The sequence below is a fragment of the Cucurbita pepo genome, chromosome LG03, assembly GCF_002806865.2.
Source record: "Cucurbita pepo subsp. pepo cultivar mu-cu-16 chromosome LG03, ASM280686v2, whole genome shotgun sequence".
NCBI lineage: Eukaryota > Viridiplantae > Streptophyta > Magnoliopsida > Cucurbitales > Cucurbitaceae > Cucurbita > Cucurbita pepo.
Window position 1 is genome coordinate 10,335,349 of NC_036640.1, and position 20,951 is coordinate 10,356,299.

The 20,951-nt window shown below is 36.4% G+C and overlaps 3 protein-coding genes across 7 annotated transcripts; 2 read left to right on the top strand and 1 right to left on the bottom strand.

Moving 5' to 3' along the window:
• The first annotated feature begins 780 nt into the window (after positions 1-780).
• LOC111791402 (F-box protein SKIP16) lies at positions 781-4,748 on the top strand. 2 transcript variants are annotated; one of them, XM_023672725.1, is made up of 5 exons: positions 781-1,150; positions 1,499-2,218; positions 2,376-2,594; positions 3,880-3,986; positions 4,479-4,748. In XM_023672725.1, exons 1-5 carry the CDS (start codon positions 947-949, stop codon positions 4,555-4,557), a joined length of 1,329 nt encoding a protein of 442 aa, XP_023528493.1. In that variant the 5' UTR covers positions 781-946; the 3' UTR covers positions 4,558-4,748. The 2 variants fall into 2 exon arrangements, with proteins under 2 accessions (XP_023528493.1, XP_023528494.1); XM_023672726.1 differs by lacking the exons at positions 3,880-3,986; positions 4,479-4,748 and adding an exon at positions 3,643-3,714.
• An 816-nt stretch (positions 4,749-5,564) lies between these two features.
• On the top strand, positions 5,565-10,359 carry LOC111789684 (probable transcription factor PosF21). Of its 4 annotated transcripts, none has more exons than XM_023670332.1 (5): positions 5,565-5,667; positions 6,218-7,025; positions 8,119-8,251; positions 8,373-8,457; positions 9,741-10,359. In XM_023670332.1, the coding sequence occupies exons 2-5, from the start codon at positions 6,349-6,351 to the stop codon at positions 10,082-10,084; spliced, it is 1,239 nt and encodes a 412-aa protein (XP_023526100.1). In that variant the 5' UTR covers positions 5,565-5,667; positions 6,218-6,348; the 3' UTR covers positions 10,085-10,359. The 4 variants fall into 4 exon arrangements, with proteins under 4 accessions (XP_023526100.1, XP_023526104.1, XP_023526101.1 ...); XM_023670336.1 differs by lacking the exon at positions 5,565-5,667 and adding an exon at positions 5,698-5,740; XM_023670333.1 differs by lacking the exon at positions 5,565-5,667 and adding an exon at positions 5,747-6,024.
• Positions 10,360-11,266: 907 nt separating this feature from the next.
• Positions 11,267-20,543, bottom strand: LOC111791284 (electron transfer flavoprotein-ubiquinone oxidoreductase, mitochondrial). Its single transcript, XM_023672562.1, has 18 exons — positions 19,938-20,543; positions 18,529-18,605; positions 18,097-18,203; positions 17,233-17,314; positions 17,046-17,154; positions 16,917-16,963; positions 16,737-16,811; positions 16,075-16,191; positions 15,479-15,547; positions 15,278-15,370; positions 14,808-14,910; positions 13,804-13,928; positions 13,667-13,716; positions 13,466-13,532; positions 13,245-13,324; positions 11,813-11,941; positions 11,653-11,719; positions 11,267-11,498 (listed from the first exon to the last, which is right to left on the bottom strand). Exons 1-18 carry the CDS (start codon positions 20,359-20,361, stop codon positions 11,415-11,417), a joined length of 1,905 nt encoding a protein of 634 aa, XP_023528330.1. The 5' UTR covers positions 20,362-20,543; the 3' UTR covers positions 11,267-11,414.
• Between the last annotated feature and the right edge of the window lie 408 nt (positions 20,544-20,951).

Here is a 20,951-nt window from a genome sequence, read left to right on the forward strand (position 1 = left end):
TGTCTTGAATTGTTTTTAAGAACATAAGCTATCCCCACGTACCTACCTGCGTCGATTTAGTGTTGTTTTGCTCTTACTTATATGCTTCCTAAGAAAATTATTAGAAGGTCTCCTCTGTTGTACATTCTAAGACATATTTGATCTTACATGATTCATATGTCAACATGTAACGTTCGTTTGGAGTCCGATTTCCACTAAATTTAGCGAGCTTACATCCTTCGCTCATATGAACTTGGCTCTAGACTAGTTGGTTAAATTTTTTTTATAGAATCTCAATATTTCTAGTCATGGCTCGAGGGTCAATTGACCATCATCAAGCTTACCTTTAACACCAATACTGACATTGTCACTTATGTTCTTACTTGCTCCTTAGCTCGATAACCACTCTTCTGGGTGTGTTAAATAGTGTCTCGTCCTCGTTAGTCTCATCGAGATATTCTCTCTCGGCCCTTAATATGACCCGAGGAGTGACACTTGTATGCCGCCACTACTCTTGTCCACAACGCACACATACCCTTCAAATTTTATTCTCATAAAAAAAATATTATATTGATCTAAGTTCATTCCACCGATTTTATTAGATAGATCCATTTTCGGGTCTTGGACGCTTATCCCAAATTCTTATCGGAGAGGATGATTTGGTGGGAGGTTATTTTGGATTAATAAGGGCAAAAAAAAAAAAAAAAAAAAAAAAGTTTAAACGAATCAAGAACATTAAAAATGAGGTTTTAATTGAAAAACTCGTTTTCAATTAGATAAAGTTTCTATCCCCATCAACTTTTTTGGGTAAAAATTAGCAATTTCGTTGGGTTCCCATCATTTTAATAATAAGCGAAATTCGTCAGTACCCAAAGCCAAGGGAATGTGTCGAAGCTGACACACGGATTCTCCATATCTACACCGATTAGAGGCGGCACCGCTTCCACTGAGTTCGTCGGAATCAGCAATGGATGTCGAGGCGTTGGGCGATCTTGCGCTTCACTTGATTTTCGCGAAATTAAGCCCTAAAGACTCTGCCATCGCCGCTTGTGTTAGCCGCAAATTCAGGTCCTCAGCGTCCGAAGATTCTCTGTGGGAGAAATTCTGCCATCGGGACCTCGGCCTCACCGACCCAATCGATCATTTGGGAAACCCTGTTCCGTCATTCAAGGTTACACCCCTCACCAAATTGGGTATCCATTATTTTGTATTGATTTGATGAATAATCTATAGTAGTTGTGAAAATAAGGTGCAGATGATTAGATTTATTGGTTAGGATATTGATTGTGCTCTTGATATCATTTTGAATCAATGTTACCTGTATTTGCTTTGATCTATGAATTATGGCCCTGTTCTTGTTGTGCTTGATGCTGTTTGTGAGATGGGTATGTTTAAGTTTGATATCATAAGCTATATGAATGGATATACAGCGAGTGATGCGGTAGGTATTCATCTAGGGCGCCGTGCTGGTTCATTTGATTCATTGTGCATAACTCATTACTGATCTCTCTCTTTGTAGGAGAGTTATCAAGAATGGCGGAGAGCTTTTGGGATGTATCCATGGCCTCTGGTCGAGCGAGTTAAGCGATGTTGGGATAGAATCGAAAACTGGTTGCGTCATAATTATCCCGAGGCTCTGGTGACACTTAGGGAAGGTGCATCAGAAGCTGACATTGAAGATTTGGAAAATGCTTTGAAAGTGAAGCTACCTCTTCCAACGAGGATTCTTTATCGTTTTCATAATGGTCAAGATTTGAAAGGCAGATATGTTGATAGTGTTCGAGGCTTCCCGTTCGGTTTAATTGGGGGATATACATTCTATGAACAGACGGTAAATGTTTATTTGTTGCCTTTGAGACAAGTGATCACTGAAACGAAATCAATCATTCAAGAACTTGGTTTCTCGAGGAGATCTAAATTCATTGTTGTAGCTTCGTCTTCTACGCTCGTTCATAAGGTTTTTTTCCTTAATTGTGCTTCGGGTCAACTCTTTGTGGGTACTGCAAATCTTCGAGAAGATGGAGAAATGATTCCTTGTGTACCTAGTGCATTGATAAACTCGGTGCATGAGTATAACACAGACCAACAACAAGATGCTATGTTATTATGGCTAGAAGAGCATGTTCGACGCTTAGAAAATGGTATTATCAAGCTTCGTGAAACTAATAACATTAGGAGCATCTCTCTTTTTCCGGAAGAACCTCCCTTTTGCTCTGTTGCAACAACCAATGGTGTTCGTGTAAGTTTTACTTTTAGATATTATAGTTTCTCGATCAATTACATGTATCATCTATGCCCGGGTCCATCTTTTTAGATGTTTTTAGCTTGGTAAGATATTCTTTCATTACATTCTTTTTTATTTTATGGTCTAACTAAGTTTTATTTTGTTCGTTCAGGTTCGTGCTTCTGCTATCTTTATCCCGGAGTTCACGGATCTTCTAGATAGTGGTGGAAACTATCAATTTTCATATTCAATTCGCATGTCATTGCAGCCTGAAGGTTGCATCATGAATGGGATGACATTCAGCTCATGTCAATTGCATCTTAGACACTGGATAATTCGAGCTAATGACTATGTGGTTTCTAGAGTTAATGGAGAGGCTGTTATTGGAAAGGTAATTATATTATATGTAACTACATACACGGTAATTACATGTAACTACATACACGTAATTATATTATATGTAACTACATACACGTAATTATATTATATGTAACTACATACACGGTAATTACATGTAACTACATACACGTAATTATATTATATGTAACTACATACACGGTAATTACATGTAACTACATACACGTAATTATATTATATATGTAACTGCATACACGTAATCATATTATATGTAACTGCATACACGTAATCATATTATATGTAGCTGCATACACGTAATCATATTATATGTAGCTGCATACACGTAATCATATTATATGTAGCTGCATACACGTAATCATATTATATGTAGCTGCATACACGTAATCATATTATATGTAGCTGCATACACGTAATCATATTATATGTAGCTGCATACACGTAATCATATTATATGTAGCTGCATACACGTAATCATATTATATGTAGCTGCATACACGTAATCATATTATATGTAGCTGCATACACGTAATCATATTATATGTAGCTGCATACACGTAATCATATTATATGTAGCTGCATACACGTAATCATATTATATGTAGCTGCATACACGTAATCATATTATATGTAGCTGCATACACGTAATCATATTATATGTAGCTGCATACACGTAATCATATTATATGTAGCTGCATACACGTAATCATATTATATGTAGCTGCATACACGTAATCATATTATATGTAGCTGCATACACGTAATCATATTATATGTAGTTGCATACACGTAATCATATTATATGTAGTTGCAGACACGTAATTATATTATATGTAGCTGCATACACATATGTATTATATACAAATATATATATATATATATATATTATTATTTTTGGGATAATAAATCTGAGAGCAATTATATCTATTCTTATTCAAAAGGAATGATAACATCCAATTTGACTTCTCTCTCTTCTTATAACTTATTTATTCTTAATGTTATGTCTTTGATGATTGAATTTGTATTATCGAAACTTTGCTGACTAATATATGTTTTCATTGTAGTATCCCCTCTTGCAACCGGCTTTGATGATTGAATTTGTATTATCGAAACTTTGCTGACTAATATATGTTTTCATTGTAGTATCCCCTCTTGCAACCGGCTTTGATGATTGAATTTGTATTATCGAAACTTTGCTGACTAATATATGTTTTCATTGTAGTATCCCCTCTTGCAACCGGCTTTGATGATTGAATTTGTATTATCGAAACTTTGCTGACTAATATATGTTTTCATTGTAGTATCCCCTCTTGCAACCGGGAGAAAAAGAATTTGTTTACGAGAGTTGCTCATCTCTCCATTCATCCATGGGCTCCATTGAAGGGTCTTTTACATTTGTCCCCGGCAGGTAATCTATTTTCTGATTTTTTTTTTCTGATTTTGGGATCATTAACGACTTGTCCATCACCGTCCATCACCCTAGCGTGAATATGAATTTCCCCTAATAGGCCACGACTTGTCCATAACCTCGTAATATGAATGTCTTCTAATAGCCATAGTAAATAGTAGGAAAAATAGCCATAGGAAATAGTAGGAAATGTAACTTTTAGAAAATGAGTACGGGTACGGATTGTCATAGATTTAAGTCATAAAAGTTTTCATTTACTTCTGGATCCAAATCAACTTATGATTTAATAAATTAAAAGTTAAGCCAGGTTAGCGGTTGGTTGAGTTTCTACTAGAAATGATGTCTCTCTCGTATACTCTGCGTTCATAGTCTTAGGTCATTCCCGCATTCCCCCTCCAAACAATGTAGGTATATCTGCATTTTCTTTTTGTTCGTGTACATTTAGTCCCTTTCTATTCTATATAGCTAAGTTGTGTTGAAATAATTTTTCAGTTTGACATATCAGAAAGGCAGCCCATTTGAAGTTCAAGTGGCAAGGTTCCCTCTACAGGTTCCAACCTACATCTTCTAATGTACAAAGAATCTTTTGAGTACAAAGAATCTTTTGTGTACTCACGTTTGTTTGTGCATACAAATAATTATACTGAGAGATGAAACTTGGAACTTTGGGTCTGTTTTGTGATGTTTTCATCTGTCTCACTTTTATAACTCGAAACAACACAAGACCCGTTTAGTAATTTCCATTTTGGTTTTTGATCTCATTTTGGTTTATGATCCTGTTTAAACTCTATTTTTCAAATCTGTTATCACCCGTTTTTATTAGGGTCATGGATATGCCTCACAATCGTTTTTATTAGGGTCATGGATATGCCTCACAATATAAACAAGAAAATATTAAGCATTGACATAATGAAGAATTTAATAAGTGATAGATGAAAGGTACTTTTGATTCAAAAGAGTGTTGATGGATCGATACTAATTTTTGTTAATGAATTTGAAAATGTTTTAAAGTACTTGTAGGGTTCTTTATCATTCAAAAAATATTCAATGGTCCTTTTTTTTCAAAGTCTTTTGATCACGAGAAAACCAGTATCATGAGAACAATCAGAAAGAACCGTGACCATAATTAAATGAGAGCAAAATCAGGAAGACATATACAAGTGTGTTTTAGAAGCAAAATCAGGAAGACATATACAAGTGTGTTTTAGAAGCAAAATCAGGAAGACATATACAAGTGTGTTTTAGAAGCAATTATATAGGTTGGGTATGAGTCAATACTTTTCATTTTCAGCGACTAACTATAGGAACTCCTAAATTTGAGTCAATACTTTTCATTTTCAGCGACTTAACTATTTTCAGCGACTTAACTATAGGAACTCCTAAATTAAACGTGCTTTCTTATAATTTTTTTAAAAATACATGTGAGTGAGAACAAAACATGTTAGAATCGATCTATAGATATAATAAGTAAGGTGACTATGTTAAATTTAGATTTTCGTCACACATAAACATATAATATGAACTAATTTTAAGGTTTACGTGACAGATGAGTATAGAAAAATGAAGATCATATCGGAATATAATGTTCAATATAAATTTGTTTCAAACCTACCCGAAATTTCAGTGAAATTGTCGGAGGGATGCTCTTCCAAGGAGGAAAGGAATGAAGAGCAGGGCAATGGTAATAATATTTTATTTCATTACGAAAAAATAGAAATCATTCACATTTATTTGGGTCGATGGCGTGAATTCGGGTTCGATTCCCTCTCTACAGCTTCTCTCGAACTCATCTCTCTCAATTTTCAGTGTTTTTTTCGACCCATTTTGAACGCATTGACGATTTCGATTTCGGGTTGTTGTTTTGTTTCTTGTCCTCTACGCATTGGCTGTTGTGTTCTTCGATTTACACCACTTGATTCGTAATGTGTGTTTGTTTTGAGGGCTTTTGATTCGATTCCTTCATCACTCATTTCGGAACGTCGTGGAGTTTTGCTTGTTTCATGAAAATTTTCTGTCTAGTTTAATTTGATTGCATTCTGTAAGTCTTTTTCTGTGTTGTGTTATAAATCCTTTTATCGTTAGCTTCTTCACTGTTCTTCTGGTTGATTTTAGTTTTCTTGACCCATTTTGAATACATTGATGATTCAGATCTCTGGTTTTGGTTTGGTTTTTTGCAATCTACTCTCCTGCTCTTTTTAATTTGCTCTTTTTCTTCGTTCTGTTCATTTCAGTCACTTGATCCGTAATGTGCTTGAGTTTCTTCGAGGTTTGATTCAATCTGCTTGTTGCTTCGAAGGGAAGAAGAATCTGCCGCTTTGAGTTTCCTTCTTATTTAGTTGCTTTATAAGCGTGTTCTGAGCTGATGGACAACGAGAAGCCCCAATGCCGTGGGGGAGGATTTCTGCACGAATCAACTCGTTACTCGGGGTTTTCATCGGCTGAAAGTAGTTTCAATGGAAAATCTGAGGCAGCCTCGTCTTCAATGTCATTGCCTCCATTGGCTCCGAGTGGTAATTCCGATTGGGGTCAATCTGGCCGTGGAATGTCCACCGATTCCAATCGGTTTAGCCATGATATTAGTCGAATGCCTGAAAATCCGCGGCGAAATGTTGGTCACAGACGTGCTCATTCAGAGATTCTGACCCTCCCAGATGATATCTGTTTCGATAGTGACCTTGGTATCATTGGCGGTGGTGATGGGCCTTCTCTTTCCGATGATACTGAGGAAGATTTGTTGTCCATGTACCTTGACATGGATAAATTCAATTCCTCCACTGGTACTTCTGCTACTCAAGTGGGTGATTCATCTTCCTCTGTTGTAGAAGCAGCGGCTACTTCTACAGATGATATTGCTGTTGGTTTGAAGGAGAGGCCGAGAGTTAGACATCAGCATAGCCAGTCCATGGACGGCTTGACAAACATCAAACCTGAGATGCTTGTCACGGGGTCTGAAGAAGCCTCTGCAGCTGACTCCAAGAAAGCCGTGTCAGCTGCTAAGCTTGCTGAGCTTGCGTTGATTGACCCCAAACGTGCAAAAAGGTATATTTCCTTCACAACTCCTTTCCATTTTGTTTGACGTGAAAAGAAAGTGACAGTCTACTTTTCTTGGCGTAGTCTTTTATGATGTATTCAAAACAGATTCTACATGCTCTGCTATGTTTGCCCATTTTCTAGTCAGCATCATCTTTGCTTTTCATTTTATGCATGTAATGCAACGGACTTTCATATTTTAATGTAATTTGAGAGACCTGTATGATGGTATTCAAATAATATATATATATATTTGTAACGACCCAAGGCCACCACTAGCAGATATTGTCTTCTTTGGGCTTTCCCACGAGGTTTTTAAAACACGTTTGCTAGGGAGAAATTTCCACACTCTTATGAAGAATGCTTTGTTCTCCTCCCCAACCGATGTGGAATCCCACAATATTTTTTTGTTGATGTTTGACAACAGGTTAGGTTGGCTTAACAACTACTATTTTTTAGTTTCATGATTTCTTCCTTGTGGTTATTACTTTGCCATTTTTTGTGTGTGTGTGTGAGATTACGCCCTTTTACCAAAACAAGTGATAGACCTTGGGGCCTCCCCTTATTTGTGCAGTATTACTTTGTATTAAACCAAAGTTTGCTCATATCTGCTGTCGTGTGCTTCTCCTTGTTCCTTCAATTCCTACCACTTGTTTCGTTATGTGTTTGGTTTGAGGACTTTTGATTTGATTTCTTAAACACCCATTTCAGAGCATCCTAAAGTTTTGCGTGTATGATGAAAAATGTACGGGATTATGCATTTCCATATAATTTCACTTTTAATGGAATTAACTTTGTCGGTTATCGTGCTTCAGAAGATATCAAGACCTTGATGATTTTCTGCTTGAAAAAAAAGGAACCACAATCTTTTGTATCATGCAGTGGTTCAGCTTTAGAAAATCTATCTGCATTGGTTATGGATTATGTTTCATTCATCTCTTATCTTAAGGACCTAGAGTTTGTTTTTCAATATGCTTCCTCTCCATTCTAAAACATGTTTCCTCCATTTTTTTCATGTTTGAGACTGGAAAGAGGTTCATATCTGTTTTTTCATGTCTTTTAGTTATTGTGTTCGTAATTTTCTCTGTTATCCAATGCATAGGATATGGGCGAACAGACAGTCAGCTGCACGGTCAAAGGAACGAAAGATGCGGTACATTGCTGAGCTTGAAAGGAAAGTTCAAACATTGCAAACAGAGGCAACTTCCTTGTCTACTCAGTTGACTCTCTTACAGGTTGATTGTGTTATTATTGTTATGCTTATTCTATATTCACATCATTTAGAGTCCCACGTTCTATTTTATCTGCATTTCACTTGTGGAATGATATCATTTTTTTTAATTGTCTTTCAACCAGAGAGATGCAAATGGTATCACTGCCGAGAACAGTGAATTAAAGCTGCGATTGCAGACAATGGAACAGCAGGTTCACCTGCAAGATGGTAAGAGCCTCCTTCTCTGTTATTACATTTTTTAGGTGTCTGCCGCATTTATATTTGTCTACTCTTCCCTTCATACAACACCATAGGAGCTTTTGCAGTGTAAGGTCCATCAGGGCTTGGTACTGGAATGATACAATTGGCCATGCATTAGAGTTGAATACAAAGAAAAGTTGATCAAATGATGCATTAGTACATAGCTCTTTAACAATTGCAGGATGTGTCTTGTTGAGAGAGAGAGAAAATAAATGAGTTGGTCTGAAGCCATACTTGGGTTGCATGTATCACCTTAAGAATGTGGATAGCAGTCAGGTACTTAATGCAGTTAGAATGGATATAGTTGTAGGAAATTGATTGACAGACTTTGTAACAGTCCAAGCACACCGTAGATATTATCATCTTTAGGCTTTTCCTTTCGGACTTCCCCTCAAGGTTTTTAAACACGTCTGCTAGGGAGAGATTTCCACACCCTTATAATGAATGATTCATTCCCCTCTCGAACTGACGTGGGATCTCACAAACTTCCAGGAAAGGAAGGCATCTTGAAGTTGGAAGGTGCCAACTTCTTTTTTGGGTGAAAGGCATGGTGCGAGGATGAGATTCTATTGACGTTAGCATTTTTCTTGGGGTTTCATTTGGGAGTTCATTAGATGGGAGTGGTACACTAGTGCTTCTAACTCTATATTTAAGTAGTTAATGAACTGGAGTCCTCCCATGTTTGGCTTTTCGTTAGCTTCACATAGATTTTAGTGACAATTGAGTTCCTTCGCCATTTTCCGTTTTAGGTTCTTGNGGGGGGGGGGGGGGGGGAATGAACAATAGAGTCTTTAACATGTGCGTGTTCAGTATGTGCCATACACTTATTGGACATGTATCAGACACTTGTTAGTGCAATAGATCACTAGTTGTACAAAGTCAAAGTAGATCCAACATTGATTAGGCATGCATCGAGCACTTATTAAGTGTGTCCTTGTTGTATCTGTGTCATAGATTGAAAAAAACGAGATGTCACCGTGTCCATGCCTTGTATCTGTATATGTGCTTCTTAGTTGGTGCAAAGTCTCTTTACATTTTACTTGATTGGATCCCCTTCCTTTAGGTAGAGTTTCGCTTCGAGGGCTTGTCTTTTTAGATGTCCTTGTATTTTTTTCGATTTGTATCAATGAAACGTTGACTTATCATTAAAAGAAAAATCGAAATCGAGTTCTCCTTGACTTAGCTCTGAGAGGAAGTTAGATATGGGAGGCAGATTTCTCACAAATTGATAAAAGTTTCTCTTTTGACAGCTTTAAATGAAGCACTGAAAGAAGAAATTCAGCATTTGAAAGTTTTGACTGGCCAAGCAATGCCAAACGGTAGATCAATCACAAACTTCGCTTCCTTTGGAGGCGGCCAACAATTCTATCCTCCAAACAATCAAGCAGTTCATACTTTGTTAACTGCGCAGCAGTTTCAGCAACTTCAAATACAATCCCAACAGCAACAGCAACAGCAACAGCATTTTCAGTACCAGCAGCTGCATCAGCTTCAGCAGCAGCAGGCTGGAGACATCAGAATGAAACGATCCATATCTCCTCAAAGCTCAAAAGACGCTGCATCGGACACGAAGCCTCCTCCTACCTCTTGTTGAAACAAGGTGATTTTCATGACCAACTACGTCGAGAATAGTTTGTTTGTAAAGAAAAGATATGGCTCACTGTCTGAGAACGTTACTGTTAGAAGTCAATTTAGTTGCATTCATTACTTAGGTAGCACATTCCATACATTTGCTTTCTGAACTCACGGTTCCCATCCCCTCAAGCATCATATGCTCATTTGCTTTTTTGAAGTTCTTTATCTGTAGACAACAAAGTGGTAGATGATTTGTTATTAATTTGTGGATATTACAGTTGCTGATGTTGTTCCTATCGTGTCATTACTTGTCTATGTCAAACAAGTGCTGGATATGTGTCAAACGATAGCCTATATCGATATGAGATCCCACATTGGTTGAAGAGGAGAACTAAGCATTCCTTACAAGGGTGTGAAAACCTCTTCCTAACGTACGCGTTTTAAAACTGTGAGGCTAATGACGATACGTAAAAGGAAGCAGACAATATCTGCTAGCAGCGTACTTGAGCTATTACAATCTGGACCAGGGTAACTATTTGCTTACCGGTTTGGTTAGCTATTACAATCTGGACCAGGGTAACTATTTGCTTACCGGTTCGATTGAGTAACCATTTCAATTTTCTGTTAAGTTTTTTTTAATAATTTGAGTAAAAAAAAAATTGCTTTTTTTTTTATACCTATTTTATGAAAATATAGTTAAAATGTGGATGTTGGTCAATATTTGTGAAAAGTTACCATATATATACATTTTTTTTAATAAAATTTATAATTTCTATTACTTTTATGATATAATTCACTGAAAATGTCATTGTATGTCGATATCAAACCTGGAGATATGAAAATATCGACATGTCGAAATAATTTTTTTTTGTGTAATATTATTTAAATACGTTTTTAAAAAATTAATTTTTTACTTATTGAAATAAATTACATGGAACATATCTCAATAATAGGCTTCAATAGTTTTCCATTTTTCCCCAATCATTTGAATAAATCTTATCTCAATTAAGACATTTGTTACAAACATTTATTAAAATTTGTTACACAAAGTCAATGTATTATTAAATTTATTAACAGATTTAAACATATAGGGGAGTTTTTCGTAATAACCTAAAAGATTTTTTTTAGTTTTCAAATATTATAAAAAAAATACTATACTTTTACCGTTATCCGAACTTAGCTTGTATTTTGAAATCATTCGTCAAAAAGATCTTATAGATAGAAGTAGAGTTCAAAAGTGAGGGAAACATTTGGTTTATTAGCAAAGATGAAAGTTCTTCGATTTGAGCAAAAGTTTTGGAACAGAAGCTCATTTATTCTCGAACAATTCCCACACCATTCTATACATTTTACATGACGGAGTAGCCAGGACCGCCACCGCCCTCCGGGACGCTCCACTCGATGTTCTGTTTCGGGTCCTTAATATCACAAGCCTGAAACAAAAAGTATCATTGATTCAACAAAGACGCAACAACCATACAACATTCTTCCTGCCAGCATGAGCCAAAGGGAAAATGCAGGCAGGAACTCAACACCAGAAACTGTAACAAGTAGTTCAAATGAAAGGTCAAATGCAGTGGACATTACCTTGCAATGAAGACAGTTTTGAGCATTAATCTGCAACTTCATCTGGTTGTTTTCATCAGGTATGTACCTATGATACCACTCAAAGCATACACACAATTAGCAATGATCAGATGAAAGTTTTCAAGTATACGATACGAGCGTTGGTGTTTATATGTATTACTCGTATACACGTGCGGGACAATATCTTGACTCGGGTGCAGCGTATTCTTTCAAATTTACTTCCTCGGGAATCTTAGGGTCCCTTAAGCGAAGGTGTGCTGGCTGATCATGTTCATGGTTTGTGTTGCTCCTATATGATTCATATACACATTTTCAATCATTCATCAATGGCTGGAAGACCGCATAAATATCAGAAAAAGAGAAAAATGCCACGCTTTCTCACCATGAAAAAAGTGATCAGGTCATCAATTAACAAGTATCATTGCAAAGGAAACTTAGTGCCTCTAGTAGACAAACTGATAGCAACAATATTAACATTCAACTTTACCTCATGTCAGTTCTTTTTCTTTACTTTTCTTTTTTAAAGAAACATCAAATAGGGAATTGTATTCCACAAAAACCAAAGACAGCTTAGGGGTCGGGGGTGGAGGGTCCCCTTTCCCAATAATTAAACCATAAGAGCCTACCAGTTCCTAATAATCATCAGCAGGGTGTAGGCTCCTCCTTCCAAACAATTAAAGTTTGAGATCTCACATTGGTTGGAGAGGAAAACAAATCATTCTTTGTAAGGGTGTGGCAACCTCTCCCTAGCATACGCGTTTTAAAAATCTTAAGGGGAAGCCCAAAGAGGACAATATCTACTAGCGGTGGGCTTGGGTTGTTACAAATGGTATCAGAGCTAGACACCAAGCAGTGTGCCAACGAGGACACTGAGCCCTTGAAGGGGGGTGCACACCGGGCGGTGTGCTAGCGAGGACGCTGGGGCCTTAAGGGGGGTGGATTATGAGATCTCACATCGATTGGAGAGAGGAATGAGTGTCAGCGAGGATGTTGGGCCTCAAAAGAAGGTGGATTGTGAGATCCCACATCGGTTAGAGAGGGGAACAAAACATTCTTTATAACGGTGTGGAAACCTCTCCCTAGCAGACGCATTTTAAAAACCTTGAAGGAAAGCCCGAAAGGAGAAGAGCCCAAAAAGAACAATATTTGCTAGCAGTAGACATGAGCTATTACATAAACCATAAACCATAAGAGCCTACCAGTCCCTAATAATCATCAGCGTAGGCTCCCCCTTCCCAACAATCAAACCATAAAGGCCTAACAATCCACCGAATGCCGTCAGTTCTTCAGAACTTATAAATAACTAAAGCTAACATTTACCTTAGCATAGTGATGTGTCCTCCCTACTAAGTATAGTTTCCAGTTCTTACTTTTCCTCCTCTTGTGTTTTTCTTATTTTATTTTAGTTTTTGGAGGAAGAGAATGCATCCCAGGAGTAGCGCACTGAACTCTTGTAAATCCATACAAATAAAAGAAAGAACTTATCAAGCACCACTTCATTTTATTCAGACCAGTTTAGGGATTATACCACACACAAGATACAATCAGTGAGAAGCGGGTAATTGCCTGTTCAACTACAGAAAGGAAGTTACCTGTGTAGCGAGGTCGGCACATCGAATGACAGAAGACTATCATGCTTTGGATATTCGATCGGAGTATGTAAACTTGCAACCTTCATAAATGACAACAAAGATCAGAGATTCAAAATAAAATAGAATTTTGATCTTTATTATTACTTGGAAACTGTAGCTTTATTATTATGTTTCTTAATCCGACAAATAAGATGCAAGATTTTGAAATAAGAAATACTCACATCTGTAGCTTGGTGGTCAGGTTTCCCATGCTTTAGTGTGAGAGGGGACCTTCCTTTAAGCACATAGCTGCAGGCAGAAAAAAAAATTGTGTTAAAATTGTCACTGAACTGAAAGAACATGAGAGATCTGAATAGTCTTCACACACATAAATAACAATATTAAGTGCTAGTAAACAGCTGAAGGTGAGGACGAATACGTACTGCTCCAGGGCACTTAGGGTCAAGCCCGGGATAAGACCATGCTCGAATGCCTGCAACAACAAAATTACAGCACATTTTAGCAAAAACTTTTTACTCTCCATCTATAAAAAAATGGGAAGAGAAGAACAGCTGCCTACAGGTCGATAGTTCCGAGCCCGATATAGTTCTTCCCATATCCAGGAACCTCGCAAACTATCCCAGTACACATCCATTTTCAAGCCTCCATGAAGAGTGTCAAATGCAGCCTCAGCTGCCAGCATTCCTGTTAGAAAGTAGGCATTTGAACATTATATCCATGAAGAGTGACAAAAGCAAGTATTTCGGAAGACATTGAATTATGTAGTATTGTACAGATATTACTGTATTCATTGAAAACAATTCATCAAGGGGGTGGGGGCAAATGGATAAGAAAAGAAGAGTACACAGCAACTTCTATGGGAAGTTTGCCACAGGAATCTTGGTTTAATTATGGTAAACATGAAAAAAAAAAAAAAAAACGATAAACAGAGAATCCGAACGTCTAAAATACTTCTTCCGAAGAAGTTCTGCTATACTATCAGCAATCATGAAAAGAAAATATGAACAGATACTTTTAATATAAATTTTTTTGCCCTCAAGACATCAGTATTATCTACCACCTGACTTTACGATGGCAAAACCAGAACAAAGAGAGTGATATTACTTTTGAAAGAACTAAACTGAAACATTTATCAACACGTTCTCACAAACAAAGCCTCAGTTTATTTAGTAGAAAATGTTATATTAGTCAAAGTAATGTTGCCGGGAACTCGGACCAGAAAACGTAAAAGTTTGCTTGTCTTAATTACAATCCAGAAGGCGTAAGGCAAGCAACCAGTTTGAGCTACACTTGAGAACACTAGAAGGCGTAAGATATCAGTCTTTGATTGTTTATTTTACTTAATTAGGATGTTTTTAAGACTGTGAAACTGAAGAAGTAAAGAGAGGAGCCAATATTAAGAAGGAAACAAGAGTTGCGGTCATGGAGACGTCTTGAACTTGGCTAAAGAAAGAAATGAGTTCAATAAAAACAGAAAAGATAGCTTCCTCAGAAGTGATATAGAATGAACTGCTACTCTTAAAGCGTTAGATGAATTACAAATCAGAGAATTTTGAGAAGTACCTGACTTCATTGCAGTGTGTGTTCCCTTAATCTTTGGTACATTTAAAAAGCCAGCTGAACATCCAATAATTGCTCCACCCGGGAAAACTGGATATGGAATAGACTGAAATTCAACTTGTATCATATTCCTATTTGATAGTAAATGATAGTTACAGAAAATGAAATTCATAAATCCTTCTCAGGCAGTTCACAACTGAATCTGCGGCAATTACTTACAATTTAAGTTTAATGATAACAAATAACAACCAGTTTATGGATATCCATTCTTCTTTTCATTAACCTTAACTAGCCAATAAGATATCAAAGATGCAAACAGTAAAAATGAATAACTTTAGATTGCATGTTGATTTTAATTTTAAATTTGCCTAATTCCAAAGACCCTTCAATGTAGAGCGATGACATTTTCTTGAAAACTCAAAGAAGTATAACGCAATTGAGTGAAACTTTACAGAAAAGAAAGGTTTGCACACCTGAAGACCGCCTTCATTTAACGTTCGAGCCCCATATTGCACAACTGTCCCACCTTCTAGAAGTGCTTTGATGACAGGATGATGTTTTAATTTCTAACAGACACAAAAATCATGTCAGGCTAAATAAATATTTTTAATGGGCTCAATAGGGATTCTTGAGAGGTGAATGCCAATGCAAATAATACAAAAAGAATATTTTACCTGAAATTCTTCATAAGGATTCAAGAAAGGATTCTGATAATTTAGAGCAACTACAAGGCCAATAGAAATCTGTAAATTTAAGGGAAGCTTGAGTTAGAGAAAAAAGACACAAATAGCATATTGCTCGTGAAGTCGTGCATAAAAACGGCTTTGAAACCAAAGGAACTATCAGGGAACTACGTGCCAATAAACAAGGTTGCAGTATGCTCAGTAGAAATTGAAGTGAAAGATACGGGCAAAAATGACCAGGACTTTGATGACACAATAAATAGTTGTCTAGCAGAATATACAATGAAAATCCTTCTGCAAAAGGTTTAAAGTATGTACATGAACGGAGATGGTTGGGGATGAAACTTAAGTTCAATTAACTGCAAGAATTTGGCTTCAAATAAGTGTACAAGTTTTAATCCCACATGTGAGGAAGAGTGTTAAAACCCATCAACTTAAACTTTTGGGTTGATTGAAGATTTACTACGTAAAATATATCTTATTATGGAGAATGAAACATTAAACTAGACCACTCAGAAATAAATTACAATAACCCCCTCATTTGGGTCATATAGACAATATACTACACATATAAAATAATGTATTACCTGTCTATCCTTCATGTGGTACAAAAACGAGCCTCCATACGTCTTATGATTCAAGGGCCAACCCAAAGTATGAAGCACAGCTCCTGGATCATGTTTGTCCTCGTCTATTTCCCACACCTGAGTATGTACAATTACTCATTCAATTGTAAATATTTCCTATTTTTCCTTGGTGAAACAAGAAACAAAAATTTTCTTTTCTATGTGGAACGTAACAAAGTAATTATTTTTAATTCATCTTTTGAGTCGCCTATCAAGAGCAGCTAAAGTTCAAGAAGAAAAAATGAGTTCATTTTTCCTCTTTTCCATTCCCAGAAATCTATCTCGGAAACAGTACCGAGCTAGAGAATAACCAACTAAAGCCCGGGCCAGAGAGTTATATATCAACAGTAAACTAACTGATGAGCCAAGCCCCAAACTTGTTACCCCTTGGTTGCAATGCAAAGTTTATCATAGTGGTCAATAACAAAAATATTATATCAAGCCAGGTAACAAAAATCTTATATAGCTTTCATAAGAATGTTCCGTATTTCCACTCTGTACCAAATCTGACTTTTAACACTGCTCAAATATAAATATGGAAAAATAGTTGTCCTCATGAATTTAAAAATTAGAAACATCCACAGATGAACTCTCAAATGGAAGAGAGTGATGTTCAAGGGTACCTCTTTAATTCCCAAAGCATACGTCTGATGCTGAGCGTTTACTTTCTCCCTCAAACTGTATTTTTTAATTAATTTCTGTTTCATTGCACAGACAAAACAAAAAAGGAAGATTCCATTACATGGTGAAGAATGAAAGTCTGATCATATCCAACTCAAGCAGATGCATATTATTCATGAAACCTCTGATATTGATCCTCGGCATCCCTCAGCCAGAAGCGTTATGCGCCCTACATAGAAGATAAAGGACATTACACATTAGTTTAAAGTTAGCATTAAAACAGAGAGATTAAAAAGAGAGAGAGATATAACCTCTCAAATCTACACCAAGTTGAAAATTATCCTTCTTTGAGCCATCTTTTGCTACTCCCATGTCATTAGTTCTAATGCCAACAACTGTATCTGTTGTATCATATAATACCTGTAAAATCCACCATGTAATTTGAGAATATCATCTAAGGGCTGATAAGCATTGAGAAGAAAGGACTTGAATGAATACCTCTTTAGCAGCAAATCCTGGATATATTTCTACTCCCAACTCTTCAGCTTTCATTCCCATCCAACGAACTAACTGACTTAAACTACAAAACAAGGAAGCATGCACTTAAAGCAGTCCAATAAAAAGAATTAGAAAAACAAAGTAATAATCTATAATGGATTTTGGCAAATGGGGTATTTCTCTACAATTTAGTGCACATCTCTTAGTTTTTTCAATAAAAAAGAAAGCCATGCAAAAATTTTAACAATACAAAGAAGAAGTGTAATACAAGCAAAAACTCCCTCCCCCACATCCAAATAAGAATACAAAAGGTTATATTCCATGGGGAGATTTCAATTTCTGATAATTTAGGAATTATAAAATGAAATGTAGTAAGCAAAATGCAACAATAAAATTTTAACAATGCTAACCATACAATACCAACATCTTTGATTAATGAAAAAATAACGAGTGAAAAAGAAGAGATAGTACCCCATAAATACTTTCCTGTCTCTTCAGCTAAATTGGTGTAGCCAACTTATGGGAAACCGCATAAATACGTATGCAGTGTGAATGAAGAATCTTTATATTTCATTGAAAAATCCATAAAGATGTATACAATGTGAATGAAGAATCTTTATTTTACTTTATTTTATTTTATAAGAGAGAGCGAAGAGTCTTTAGATTTCATTGATGTACCTTAGGCTACTAACTACATGAAAATTATTCTTTTAGTTAACCATAATGGTGCAACTAATCTGCATGCAGTTTAACTAATCCCCAGGAATTATTGTATGACACTACAGTATAAGGTGTGAGAGATTTGTAGCGTATAAATTCGTACATGGTCACTAATGCTTGATTCAAAACATGATTAGTAAGTACCTTATCACAAAGTTTCCTTCATTATTAAACGGGGAAGGAAGTGAAAAGGCACGATTTTTTGTTAGAAACTGAAACTTATCAGAAGTTACAGGGACACTGATAGGGGCCTGCAAATAATTGGCAGCAAACATTAAATCTTGAATAAAAAAGAAATGATCGCTAGAAGTTATTCTAGTTATGCTATGGTCAATAGGGATCATCTGTAATTCCCGGTACAAATTAGAAAATTAAGTAAAAGCAAGTTTTTAACATTCACTTATTGGAAATTCCTGAAGCAAAAAGTTCCTTCTATCTCAGAGATGCAAGAGTAATTATTTTATTCGTATGGAAACATAATTTCAAAGAAAAAAAATCGATCTGTCATTAGGAGGACTGAATTTCTATAAAAGAGAAAGAAAAGCTAATAAATAAATAAAAAAAAATAAAATAAACCTCATCTTCTTTCCATGTGGGGATTAGTTCATCCAATGCTCGGGGTTCAAAAACATTTCCAGAGAGGATATGAGCGCCTGTTGAGAGACAATAGAAGAGTTAGAAGGATCTATACAGGAAAAAGAATTCATAAAAATTGGGGAACATAAATCTCCATGACTACAAAGGATCTAGACACTTAAAATGGGCCCATGAAAATGCAATGCTGCTTCCCATGAGAATAAAAGAAAAATAAATCAGAGCTAATAACATTCAAATGAACTTTTCATTTCAATGATCATCAGGTGCATCAAGTTCATGATATGTATCCCCTTGACGTATTTCACCGTTGCATCAACAACTCCATGCAAATTCATCCCTAGGCTGTGAGACTGTCCTTCAGATGTTCCTCAATCATATCCTACTCAACTGGTTAAAATGGCTACAAAAAGAACAGCCCACAAAAAAAAAGTGGAAGGAGCCCCAACCAGCAATAAAAAGGATCCAATCCAACAAAATCATATCAAGATCATACTTGTCCCTTCGTCAAGTCTTTTAATAGTTGGGGGAAGCATTTCCTTATCTGAACTTGGTGGGCATTCTTTACAAGCCTAATTCAAACGAATAGGGGTGTCAATATAGGCTCAAAGATGATTTTTAGGTCCTAGCTACGCCAAGCATTCAATACAAAATCTGGAAAGCTGTAGGGATGACAAAAGGAGGGCGTTTTCATGTTCTCCCTTCTTTCACTCTGTCTTCGCCTTCTCTCCTTCTTTGTTAGAATTCTAAATCTAAAGAATAGATGAAAGATGAATTAATTCGAGTGAACGAACTGAACTCCAGTTCCTTCACCTGAACCTCCTTTTCCTTTATAAGAGAGAAAAGAAGAAGAAACCTTGGTAGAAATCCCCTTGATTCAACTGACCTAACTATTTTTGAAGACCAAGCCTTGTTTACCGTGTTTGAAGGTGAAGGAGAAAGAACCAAACACTGACCTTCCTCTTTTTCTTAAAGCGATTGAGAATGACAAAAGCCGCTTTTATAAAGCCTTCCTCTCCCTCATTGAACTCAAAGGATTACACAAAGAAGCTTGAATGAGCCCCTGTCATACCTTCATCCCTAGCCATGACGCTTGCCACGACGTTTGGCATTGCTCATAGAGGGCGAACCCAAGAACACTTCCTCAACACTTGACCCTACTCAACTAGCTATGTTTTCAAGTCCAAGAAGTTACAGCTCAAACAAATTGGTATATTCTAAAATGCAAAGCTCAAAATGAACCCAGATTCTGTAGCAATGTATGATCCAGAAATAGAGACAAAAAGAACAAATCAACAGTACACAAGCCAATTATCCAAGAAACCGCAAATCAAAACACAATTGCACACATTTCATATCAATATCCATCCGAGTATGATCAAGCGGCTTACCAACTTCAGCGCCCTTCTCTACTACACAAACAGATAAATCAACACCCTTCTCTTGACACATTTGCTTCAACCGAATCGCCGCAGATAGCCCAGCAGGTCCGGCTCCAATGATAACAACATCATATTCTATAGACTCTCGTTCCGCCTCACTACTGAATCTTCTAACCAAATCCACGCAACTCCGAACCGTGCCTCTGCTGTAACCTCTTAAACCAAAGTATTTCAGCCAATTCCCAGATGGAAATTTTGAGAAATTTGCGTTATTTGGTTGTTTTTGAACGAAATCGGAGATCAAAGAAGAGAAATGAGATCCAGAAGTTGAGGCATTGGCGCGCAGGTAATGAAGGGAAGAAGACGATGTAAAAGCAGAAAGGGATTTGTTAGGAGACTTAAATTTGGAGAAGATTGAGCGAAAGTGAGGCATGATTATTGAGGGATTGTAAGGATCAATGAAGAATTCTGAGAATTGAAATGGAAGGTGTAATTAGACATCAGAGAACGAAGAACAGAATGCCGAATGGCAAGGCTTTTGTGCAGTAGAGACGTGTAGGGAATTTCTTGTTTCTAATTCGGGATAAGCTTCAATTATCTCAAGAGCTATGAATCATGATGTTCGTAACTATCCAATCCAATCCTTTAGAATTAAAAAAATAAATGATATTGTTCTGAATCATCATGTTCATAACTGTCATCTTAATCACCATGTTCATAAGCTATAATTTTTTCTTTCTAATTCCCGATCAAATTTCGATCAAATTTACGAATATGAGATTGAGATTCGTTGTTATTTTTTTAAAAAAAAAATAAATAAATTATGAACGTAGATGAGATTAATAAATTTAGAGTGACTGTAAGTTTCATTCTCGTTCATGAGAATTCACGTATATTTTATTCTCATTTCCTAATTTACATGTGGCCTTAGTGACTCCTATGGAGGCTAATTACTACGGCCTTACCATAAGAGTAATAAGTAAGAGGAATAAGCGAGTCACAGGCAAACAACCTATAATTTCC

Coding starts and splice junctions, on each gene's coding strand:
- LOC111791284 (XM_023672562.1), bottom strand. CDS start 20,361: ATGCCTCACTTTCGCTCAATCTTCTCCAAATTTAAGTCTCCTAACAAA. Junction 14,911..15,277: donor TAAATGAAGGCGGTCTTCAG/GTGTGCAAACCT, acceptor GTTGAATTTCAG/TCTATTCCATATCCAGTTTT. Junction 11,942..13,244: donor GTGCCGACCTCGCTACACAG/GTAACTTCCTTT, acceptor TGAATCATATAG/GAGCAACACAAACCATGAAC.
- LOC111791402 (XM_023672725.1), top strand. CDS start 947: ATGGATGTCGAGGCGTTGGGCGATCTTGCGCTTCACTTGATTTTCGCG. Junction 2,219..2,375: donor CAACAACCAATGGTGTTCGT/GTAAGTTTTACT, acceptor TTGTTCGTTCAG/GTTCGTGCTTCTGCTATCTT. Junction 2,595..3,879: donor GAGAGGCTGTTATTGGAAAG/GTAATTATATTA, acceptor TTTTCATTGTAG/TATCCCCTCTTGCAACCGGG.
- LOC111789684 (XM_023670332.1), top strand. CDS start 6,349: ATGGACAACGAGAAGCCCCAATGCCGTGGGGGAGGATTTCTGCACGAA. Junction 8,252..8,372: donor CTCAGTTGACTCTCTTACAG/GTTGATTGTGTT, acceptor TCTTTCAACCAG/AGAGATGCAAATGGTATCAC. Junction 8,458..9,740: donor GCAGGTTCACCTGCAAGATG/GTAAGAGCCTCC, acceptor CTCTTTTGACAG/CTTTAAATGAAGCACTGAAA.